The sequence below is a fragment of the Sinocyclocheilus anshuiensis genome, unplaced genomic scaffold, assembly GCF_001515605.1.
Source record: "Sinocyclocheilus anshuiensis isolate Anshui unplaced genomic scaffold, SAMN03320099.WGS_v1.1 scaffold64, whole genome shotgun sequence".
Lineage (NCBI taxonomy): Eukaryota > Metazoa > Chordata > Actinopteri > Cypriniformes > Cyprinidae > Sinocyclocheilus > Sinocyclocheilus anshuiensis.
In genome coordinates this window covers 849,019-859,187 of record NW_015557063.1, presented here as the reverse complement: position 1 = coordinate 859,187, position 10,169 = coordinate 849,019, and the positions used below count along the sequence as shown (strand labels likewise).

Here is a 10,169-nt window from a genome sequence, read left to right as displayed (position 1 = left end):
GCTGGTTGCCTGATTTGTTAGTGCTTGTGGTGGTAAGCCATTTGAGATCGAATGAAGCTAGGAGTGGAAGTGGAAGTCTGCAGTGTAAGGCTTCTCCAGATGGATTTGAAGTCACCAAAGACTACAAGTGGACTGCCATCCACAGAGAATGAGGACAGCAGCCCATACAGCTCCTCTATAAAGGTGCCCAGTTGACCAGAAAGGCGATAAATCATTACAATATGGAGTTTAACAGGAGCTGTTACCATAATAGCATGAACCTCAAAAGAATTCTTATTGCATAGGGAAGAGTGGGTTGAGTATTTCCAATAATTAGAAATGAGAAGAAAAGTACCCTTCCAACCTGACGGGGCGTGTGAGAGAAAGGGAAGTTGTTCGAGAGAACAGCAGGTGTTGCGGAGTCTTCTGGACGAATCCAGGTCTCAGTCAAGCCCAAGATACTTAAGAGTAGACTGAGAAGCAATGGCCAGAATGAAGTTTGTTGACAGCTGACTGACAATTCCAGAGGCCCACAGAAAATGACAGAGGTGCAGCAGAAGAGGTGCAGATAGGACGCAGGTTAGCAAGATTGCGTTGCCATCTGCGTGTGATGTTAGAGCATTGTTGAGAGAGAACAAGAATGTATTGGAAACATACTACCGCCTACCTGACTCTGCCTGAGAGGTAAGGAAAAATACACTTGCTTGAGATTATATTTTTTTATATCTCTGATATAAATGATTGTATTCTTGAAAACAATCTTTTATTGTACTATTGAATAAAATATTAGTTAGCTGGTGTGTGGTGGGCGTTCTGGTGCAATATGGCTGCCGTCGCATCATCCAGGTGGATGCTGCACATTGGTGGTGGGAGAGGAGATTCATGTAAAGCGCTTTGAGTACCCAGAAAAGCGCTATATAAATGTAACGAATTAATAATTAATTAATTAAAGCAATCTATTATTGTAATATTAAATAAAATATTCGTTAATTATCAAAGAAAGAAAAAAATGAATAGCCATAATATGGGCTTTTGTAAATGTTGTGATACTATGATGCTCAGATACTGTTATTTCCTTCCCACATTGCTGATTTCACCATTAACTCTTCACCTGAACAGTTTATGTTTGTGTATATGGTATCATTGTAATCATTGACCATCAAAACATAGGGGTAGACATAGACTTTTCTGTGTTATCATGTTTGGTTCAGGAGATATGACACAAAATACATAATTTGGTTATGGCGGAAAGTAAAATGGTCGCCTTGACAACCACGAGGTGTTTTTGCATGGCTCCATTTCTGAAAATGTTCAGGGCCCTAATCTGTACACCAAGTTTCATGCTTTTATGAAAAAGTGAACATATCACCTGGACTATTATGTAAAAGGCATTTATTCAATTCAAATATTACATTTTATTCTCTAACAAATCTGATGAGCAGTGTTATTTTAGTATTATTTATATACGGCAGTGTTATAGCATTTTTTTTTATATTTTAAATGTAATATTTACATTTTCGTATAAAATATTTGTAAACAGGTTATTGGGGCCTTTTTGTAAAATGTATACAAAACAAATAAAACGTTCAATCAGGATGATCCAGAATTGGTCTTCACCTCATTTCAAGCAGCCTGATCAGCAAAAATGAGAAATCCTGTGAAAAGACTGTCAGTCCAGAATGGATCAAAAAACAGTCCATTTTGTTCTGAATAAAAGATCTGAAGCCAGACCTGGTCTCCTTTTTGCAGTCTAAGTATTGTTGATCCTGAGGCCACGTCATAGTTTCCTGTGTTGGCGTCAAATGTTTTGATCTTGTACTGGCCATTGTGGACAAGCCCGATTGCCAGATGTTTGTTAGCCAACGTAATGTCATATGCGAAGTAATACACACCAGGAATCGCACAGTTAAACTTGCCACTGGTGACATTGTAATGGTTACCCTCGTTCACTAAAATCCGGTTAAAACGAATGGGCGTGCGTTCCTTGGGATAGCTCTTGGTTACCGCTACTGAGAAAGCAGATCGTGCCTCTACTCCACAGTCACAGCCTCCGGCAGCGCCCGTTTCCCCCACATCTCCCATCTCTCCTTTTATCCCAGGAACTCCAGACACACCAGGTGCCCCTCGCACCCCCTTAAGGCCCCATGGCCCTGCCTTCCCAACAAGTCCTGTGCGTCCTTGTGGTCCATATTTTCCAGGGTTCCCAGGACGACCTTGTTCACCTGACATTTGAGAATAAAATTCACAAATGTCTTTAGTGTCTTTAAATTTATATTTATTTATTTTGCAGACAGGTTTTATCATGTATTATGAAACAACTCACCCATTTTATTTTCATTGTTTGTCCAAATGTGATTTCATATAAAAAATATTTTTAAAATGACAACATACTTTAATATTCAATAGAAATAACATATATTTTAATACTTTGAATGTTATTTTTCATTAATGGCGTTATAACTGCAACAGACATGTTCATATGCTTTACCTTTCTCTCCCTTCTCTCCCCTGTCACCATCCTTCCCATCCTGGCCATCAACACCTGGCATCCCCATCTTGCCTACGTTACCATTGGGACCTGCTGCACCTGGACTCCCTGGAGGACCCTGAGGGCCTGGCAAACTGCAGCTAAGCTGTGATGAATGGATAGTGAAGTTGCGTCCCTTCTTGGACGAGTCTGCAGTCAGCAAAGAGAAAAGAGACAGCAGGCAAACCGCCAGTAACTGATGCATGATGCAGCTGTGCCTGCAAACAGAGCAGATGGGGCCAGATTTTTGTTGTAGGGAATTTCCATGGATTTCCTGTATATACATATACATATACAGAGTCATTCACAGAAATAAGCACCATAAATCACATTATATACAGTACATGCAGGATGTGAATAATGCAGGTTATAACTTGACTTAGGCCTATTGGTGAACCGTTTTATTTAGGTAGTAAATGTAAGTAACAGACCACAGAACACAATTATACAACACATTTAAAGCATGCATTAGAAAAAAATCCTCACCAGAGAAATGAGATTGGCGTTGCAATGCAAAGTAGAGAGTCTAGCAGCTCTTTTGGCAGTCAAAAATGGAGAATATAAACAAGATTGTGAATCGATTTGTATCTTACATGTCCTCCACACAACTTTGCAAGCATCCACCCAGTTTTTGCACTGACATGCTCTGCCAGATAGCTCATCCATGATGTAATTGAACAAACTGGGGGAGGGGATTCATTTGAAAATTCAGTCAGACTGTTATACTGTAGTTCTGCAGCCCACAAATCAATTAAAAAAACAGCTTTATATTACTATAATTTACGCATTTATCCAAAGCAACTTGCAGTGCATTCAGGCTATACATTTTTTACCAGTATGTGTGTTTTCCAGGAATTTAACCCACCTTTTATGCTGCCAATACAATGCTCTACCACTGAGCCACAGGAACATGATTATTTTCACAGAACTCCAGCCATGTGAAATGTGCTTGTTTACATCAAACTCTTAACACTTCTGTGTATTTGCAATGATTTGGATTACATGTTGCTTAGAAAAAAACCCATAACAAAACCAAACATAGCCATTTTCAGGTTTAAATATGTTTAATGTCAACCACTGGTCAGATTATTTTCATTATGAGTCCATTTTAATACCTTGAACATATCTGACAATGGAACATATCTGTTAAATCAAAACAGATGATTCACCAAACATAACCCATTTGTAATTTATTGGGCATTTTATTATTAAAAGACTAATAAAACAATGTACGGTCAAAAAAAAAAAAACACATTATGAAAACATTGAGAAAATACAGCCGATTTATTTTCTACTATAATCTACACAGATTTATACAAAGTGAAAAGATGTCAAAACTGATGGTTCTAACAGACTGTCATGTGTTAATAATATGGGGCGTTTCCCATTATTAGCTCAACAGTGGTCTTTTCGTAACCCCGATTCAACCATAACAGATTTTACAATAACTGAGACTATGACATCTCTGTGGTTGGTGACAAAAGACATTTATTTTTTTCATTCACTGCCCCAGGAAAGGGGCCATGGGGTCATCGGGTCGGCAACGTTTCATGCGGAAGGCTTCCATCTCCTCCTCTGTGGGTTCACGCACTTCCTTTAGGCTGTTGTACGACCGCTTCCTCTCGTCGAGCTGCATCATTTCAGCCACCTGCTTCAGCCTCTGCTCCTCCGCACTCAATGCCTGCACAAAAAGACATATTTTCTTTTACAATAGGCTTTGTAGAGCACAGATGCATCTGAATATGAAAATATGAGTTTGTGTGGCAGGAACAGCCCACCCACCTTCTTCAGCTTTTCCGTCTTTTTTGCTTCGTCGTCCTCATCACTGCTGTCAGAATCTCTATGTTTCTTGCTCTTTTTCTTCTTTTTCTTGTCTTTCATTTTTTCCTGGTGCATCTGTGAATAAAAAACATATTAGTTTAATACAGTCATCTTCCTGCCATGTTCTTCCATTGGAATTATATCACAAAAGAAAGGCGGCTGTAAATGTACCTGTAAAAGTGTCTTTGGCTCTTTACTTGTTTGGGCCTCCTCTCCATCCTCTTCAAATGGAATACAAGAATTACTCTGAAAAAAGAAGCAGAATTTTTTTTTTTTTTTTTTAATATATAAATGATAATAAAAAATATTATGCATTTAATAATAATAAAAATAAAACGGATAATAAAATTAATAATATAAAATAAATGCTTTGATACAATTTTAAAAATCAGATTTTTGCTGCCTGTATTACTAAGTCATGCATAACATTATTTGCCAGTGCAATGGATACATTTGATACGCACCACTACTTTCTTGCCAGCTTCTCCTGTACAGTAACTTTGCTTCACCATCGAGTAGCAGCATTTGTAACCCCAATGGCCATCTTTCCAATACGATCCCCAGATACACTGCAAAACCAAAGGAAATATTTAACATTCACAGAACAAAATCTATCATTATTATGCAACTTGTCCAGTTATGTAACACTTCCATTAGTGCCAGCAAACTTACCGTGTGGTTATTAATGAGCACATCCTCCTCGTATTTAGAACAGGCCACAGCCTTCTCCTGTCCTTTCAACACAGCCCCGTGACGAGAATACTCCACATACTCCTCTGTCTGAGCCAGCAGAAGCTCTCGTGGAGGGGCGTCTAAGTGTTCCTGCCCACCATACTGCAGAGAGGTGTGACATGAAGCCATCAGTACACCGAGCAGGGGATGAAAGAAATTTAGCTGTGTGCAAAAAAAAAAAGGAGATTCTAAACTGTACCTTTTCCAAAATACTCTCTTTCTGTTTCTCTTTGAATTCATCCTTTTTGACTCTGTAGGACTGATGGAGAAGCTCCAGCTTGGTGGGATCTGCCTGGAGGTGAACTTCAGATCCCTTCTCATAGGCTTCCCAAGCAAAGACTGCAGAGGAGACACACAAAACAATGTTAGACCAACAGGAACTGAGAGTCTGGAGCCCACATTTAACATCAGGTAGAGAGGAATTTATGTATGAGTTGACAAAGTGTACTCACGCTGTGTCTGGGCCATGGAAATGGTGTCTCCAGAGTAGCGCACAAAGTTGTCTCCAGCGTAGCCCACCCTGCCAAACCAAACACATGCTTTTGAGGACAGGCAGAGACAACTACAGAAATAGACACTCAAAGACTGTGCGATTCTGTGTGATGTATTTTTTCAGCTTCCTTGAAATTTAGTAAGCTGAACAACATCAGCTTTCTTGGCATTTAGCAGGCTTTGTTCATCTAAAGCAATTTACAATCCAATACTTAATTAGATCAACTTATGCCTTGCTTAGTGGTGAACAATGTGTGTTGTAACCCCTACTTAGTACACAATCTGCAAGCTTTCTGTAAGAAGCCTGTAACTTCCCCAACGTTTCCCTTGATTGCATGCACAGAAAATGAGAAAAGCACCTACTCGTCTGGATTCATTCCAGTGTTGGAGTATGGGTTCTCCCTCATAGCTCGAGTCTTGGGATCATAGTAGGCTGAATTTGGATCCAGATTTCTGAGATACTGTAAAATAAGTTGGGAAAAACATGATACAGCAGACTGTGGTAAAAATATTAATGTGTAATCTTATGCTACTACAAATCCTGATGATAAGACCATATTAGTCTTTTTTAACACAGCTGCCAATAAATAAATAAATAAATAAAACTGCACATATTTCTAGAAAAACAAGTAGTGTCATGCCTTTAACATTCATTGGTTTGCAAAAGTTCAAGTTATTTTTACCTTAGCGATGTCCTCCCGGATTCTCAGGTTTCTAACTGTGATTCGTCTCTTGGAATCAAAGTTTTGTCCAGGCATGTCAAAGTCATCAACATATTTGTCGTCATCCTCATCTTCACTGCTGTGGTCCTACACAAGGTGAGGAAAAAAGTTTAATTGACTGAGTGAAGTGGCTTTATGATTTGAGTTTTATTTTATAGTCTACAATGTGCATAAAGATTCATCTGAATATGACATTTACCTGTGCTGCATCATCGACAAGATGCTTCCTTGAATTCTAGATATAAAACATACTGTTTAGTTACACAAAGGTAGTAAATAAAAGGTTGTGACAAACATATAATAACATTTTCAGAAATCACACAGCTATAAGAGGAATGTAGAAAAAATATTTAATTATTTTAATACTTACAGCTTGATCCATTAATTTACCAGAAGCTAACTCCTCCTGGAGTTTCTGAGCTTTGAGAGTACGCTTGGCCTGTTACAAAAAAATATTTAAATTAGACATGCTTTACCTACACAGTAAAAGATCCTTCCAATAAAATGTATGACAATGATCACATGACAAAAGTTCTCTTTGCTGAGAATAGCCTAGCTGTATAATAAAATAAACATAAATATCCAACAACATGACTTACCAGATCAACTTTTGCATATTCCTCTACAATGCGCGTGTGCTCATCGGGATCATAGCCATTCCAGCGATCTCTCTTTCCATCATAATCCATTGAGAGCTGAATCTGTTGGTGCTCATCTGGTGCCAAGCCTGTGCCAGAAAACTTTGCTCCAACTTTTCTGGGTCTCTATGAAAGACATTTTTTGCACAAATTGTAATCAAAAATGAAAATGCAGTGTTTATTTCTAATATCAATAACGATCAAAAGTTTGGGGTCGGTAAGATTTTTTTATGTTTCTAAAAGAAGTCTCTTATGCTAATCATGGCTGCATTTCTTTACATACACAGTAATATTGTGTGTGTTTTCTTTTTTACAATTTAAATAACGTTTAAAGTTTTCCCTTTTAAAGTATTTTTAAATTGTAATGTATTCCTGTGATGGCAAAGCTGAATTTTCAGCAGCCATTACTCCAGTCTTCAGTGTAGGGCTGTGCAAAAAATCGAATGCGATTTTCATGCGCATCTCGTTAGTAAAGCCGCTCCAGTGGTTAGTAGTAAATCTCCAGCACGTGCTTTCAGATGGAGCGGCATTTACCACACAGAGCCGTTGTTCACTGACAAGCTACACAAAACCGCGTTCAAAATCGGCAATGAATCGCATTTGATTTTTTGCACAGCCCTACTTCAGTGTCACATGATCCTTCAGAAATCGTTCTAATATGATGATGTGCTGCTCAAGAAACATTTCTTATTATCAATGCTGATATATTTTTTGTAGATTCTTTGATGAATAAAAAGTGCATTTATTTGAAACAGAAATCATTTGTAACATTATTAATGAATTTACCGTTACTTTTGATCAATATAATGCATCCGTGCTGAATATAAGTATTAATTTCTTTTAAATATATCTTACTGAGCCCAAACTTTTGAACAGTAGTATATACTGCACAGTATTAAATAGAAATAGTATTCCATTCTGAAGACAGAATATTACCAACATACAATAACACCATCACAACATATTTTATGAACTATTTACCTCCATACAGTCTTTCTTCTTATGTGTCATGGCACCACAGTTTTCACATGCTCCTTTTCTGTATTTTGTGCTGACTGATTTCTAGTTGACAGGGAGGCAATGAGAAAGGGTTTAGACACTAAACCACTTTTTATAACTTATGACTATTTGGGTAGAGGGAGTGCTTACTTCTTGGACACCTCTTTTGTACCAATCTCCGATGGGTGTAAATTGTTTCTCTGTCTCTGTCTGGGGTCTCTGGTGCTTGAGGGTGGGTCTCTTTGATGGGTCGATGTACCAAGGGACAGATGAGATGTACTGGGGAATATGAGGGTTGATATCCCTGGTAACAAAATATTACAGCCAGGGGAATCGTTACGGCATATATGATAAAAACAAAATCACTTTAATACTTAAATTTGTTTTTTTTAATTACAGTCATTATATGCATGAATGAACAGTTCAGTGCACCCTGCTCATGTGTTATGTTCATACTTTCCCTCCTCGTCAACTTCAGCTGGAGCATTTCCTAATTTTCTCTGTTCTTCCAGCTCTTTTTTCTTCCTCCAGTCTTCTCGGGTCATTTTCTTCGGCTCTTCGAGATCTACGATCCCCTCCGACACTTTAACGTTATCCTCCTTTGACATGATCTTCAGCTACACCTACATACAAAGAGATCACGATCGGGAATTCAAGACATCAATTCGGAATAAATCACTCGGAATCTGAAAAAAAAAAAGATAAAAATCTGCTGACAGAGAGTAAAGAAATGCATAATTAACACAGAAACCAGACGGTTACGGTATCTTATGTATTATTTACATCAACTTTTGTATTTGACGTTGATTTAACTTGAAAAGTGATATCCAGTATCGCTGATACGTCAGGTTTTAAGTCAGTAAACTATTAATTTACCTGCTGTTTGGTGAAATTCAAAAAACGATTATAAATATTTTATACCTTGATCCGTCGCCTGCTCGCGAGCTGTTTACAAACGTTTTACAAGCGCACTTCCGGGGGACGACTTCCGGGTGACGTCTTTTTCTTCTTCTTCTCTCGAGTTTTTTTGGCGGATTGGCAAACCAACGTTGGAGTAAGGTCTTCCATAAACCGCATTCCGTTGTCCTTCAGATAAACCGAAGACTTCGCTGCCTTCCACACAGCATCCCTGATAATGCGCGAGGTAAACTGTACTATGACAGCACGAGGGACAGATTTGCTGCCAATTTGATTCTGCTTTTTCCCCAATCTGTGAACTGAGTCTATAGCAAATAAGAATGTGCCCTTCCCTTCAGGATATGTTTGCTCACATATGCGGATGACTTCATCCCTGATGTTCTCTTTCTCTTTTTCTGGAACCCCTCTCAGCCGAAGATTCCAGCGCCTCGAATATCTCTCCAGCTCAGCTAAACGAGTTTCACACGTCTCAATTCGCTGCTCCCCCAGTTGCAACCGAGAAGCTAGGTGGTCAACTTTCACTTTCACATCTTTGACTTAAGCAGAGACAAAGTCCATAGTCTTTTTCAAGCCCTCAATTTTCATAGCGTTGTTACTCACCAACTTCTCGAGAGAATCGGAGCGCTCGTTCATCAGTGATGAAATGGATGATAACATCGCGACCACATCTTACAAAGTTTCCATTTTCCCTTTCTTAGAAGCAGGTTTAGTTGGAGTGTCGGGAAGAAGAGTTGAGCAAAGAGTATCCAGAGTATGTCCAGAATCGGGATCAGTAACAGCAGAAAGTGCGTAGTCGTGCATGTCTACAGATACGTCCATCATACTTTTCGCCCGTTTTTTACGTTTTTCAGCACTTTTTGGCATATTTACGCAACAATTACATCCTTAATAAAACACACGCCGAATGCGTAAGGTAACCAGTTCAAAGCAGACAGTTTACTTGAGTTACAGTAGTTTTTGTCAGCAGAGCTACTAAAAGTTATCTTAACATGCCGCCATCTTGGAGCCGCCCCGAAACAGGTGAACTACTTGACTAATTCCAGTACAGAACCTATAGGATGTTGCGCATGCGCGACTGAACGAATCACTCCCCGAGACGACTCGTTCCTCCCGAGTCACATTAAAGATTCGTTCAAAATGAACGAATCGTTCAAGAACGACTCAACACTACTTCATAACGTCCGCGGCTGCCGGTAAGTGGAGTTCTCAGCGGAGCAGTGTACTTGTATACTTATATTATTAAATGATTATTATTATACAAGAACTGCGGGAAAAGAGCATGCACAGCTGTTGTTTATATTGCGGTTTGTAGCCTGTGGACTTAAGGTTAGCTGCAGCACG

At 38.9% G+C, this 10,169-nt stretch overlaps 2 protein-coding genes and 1 pseudogene across 7 annotated transcripts; all 3 read right to left on the bottom strand.

Annotated features, from left to right (window-relative positions):
* Window positions 1–1,504: 1,504 nt before the first annotated feature.
* On the bottom strand, window positions 1,505–3,100 carry LOC107676534 (complement C1q tumor necrosis factor-related protein 2-like). Of its 2 annotated transcripts, none has more exons than XM_016471101.1 (3): window positions 2,993–3,100; window positions 2,468–2,780; window positions 1,505–2,201 (listed from the first exon to the last, which is right to left on the bottom strand). In XM_016471101.1, exons 2-3 carry the CDS (start codon window positions 2,709–2,711, stop codon window positions 1,603–1,605), a joined length of 843 nt encoding a protein of 280 aa, XP_016326587.1. In that variant the 5' UTR covers window positions 2,712–2,780; window positions 2,993–3,100; the 3' UTR covers window positions 1,505–1,602. The 2 variants fall into 2 exon arrangements, with proteins under 2 accessions (XP_016326587.1, XP_016326588.1); XM_016471102.1 differs by having other exon boundaries at window positions 2,468–2,724.
* Window positions 3,101–3,972: 872 nt separating this feature from the next.
* Window positions 3,973–8,916, bottom strand: LOC107676532 (pre-mRNA-splicing factor SLU7-like). 5 transcript variants are annotated; one of them, XM_016471097.1, is made up of 16 exons: window positions 8,832–8,916; window positions 8,367–8,596; window positions 8,061–8,214; window positions 7,893–7,973; window positions 6,873–7,037; window positions 6,644–6,712; window positions 6,473–6,508; window positions 6,235–6,360; window positions 5,915–6,012; window positions 5,512–5,579; window positions 5,259–5,398; window positions 5,000–5,161; window positions 4,792–4,896; window positions 4,499–4,573; window positions 4,289–4,402; window positions 3,973–4,187 (listed from the first exon to the last, which is right to left on the bottom strand). In XM_016471097.1, the coding sequence occupies exons 2-16, from the start codon at window positions 8,516–8,518 to the stop codon at window positions 4,008–4,010; spliced, it is 1,725 nt and encodes a 574-aa protein (XP_016326583.1). In that variant the 5' UTR covers window positions 8,519–8,596; window positions 8,832–8,916; the 3' UTR covers window positions 3,973–4,007. The 5 variants fall into 5 exon arrangements, with proteins under 5 accessions (XP_016326583.1, XP_016326585.1, XP_016326584.1 ...); XM_016471099.1 differs by having other exon boundaries at window positions 8,367–8,533; window positions 8,832–8,915; XM_016471098.1 differs by having other exon boundaries at window positions 8,787–8,912.
* LOC107676503 (uncharacterized) lies at window positions 8,871–9,836 on the bottom strand (annotated as a pseudogene).
* Window positions 9,837–10,169: the final 333 nt, after the last annotated feature.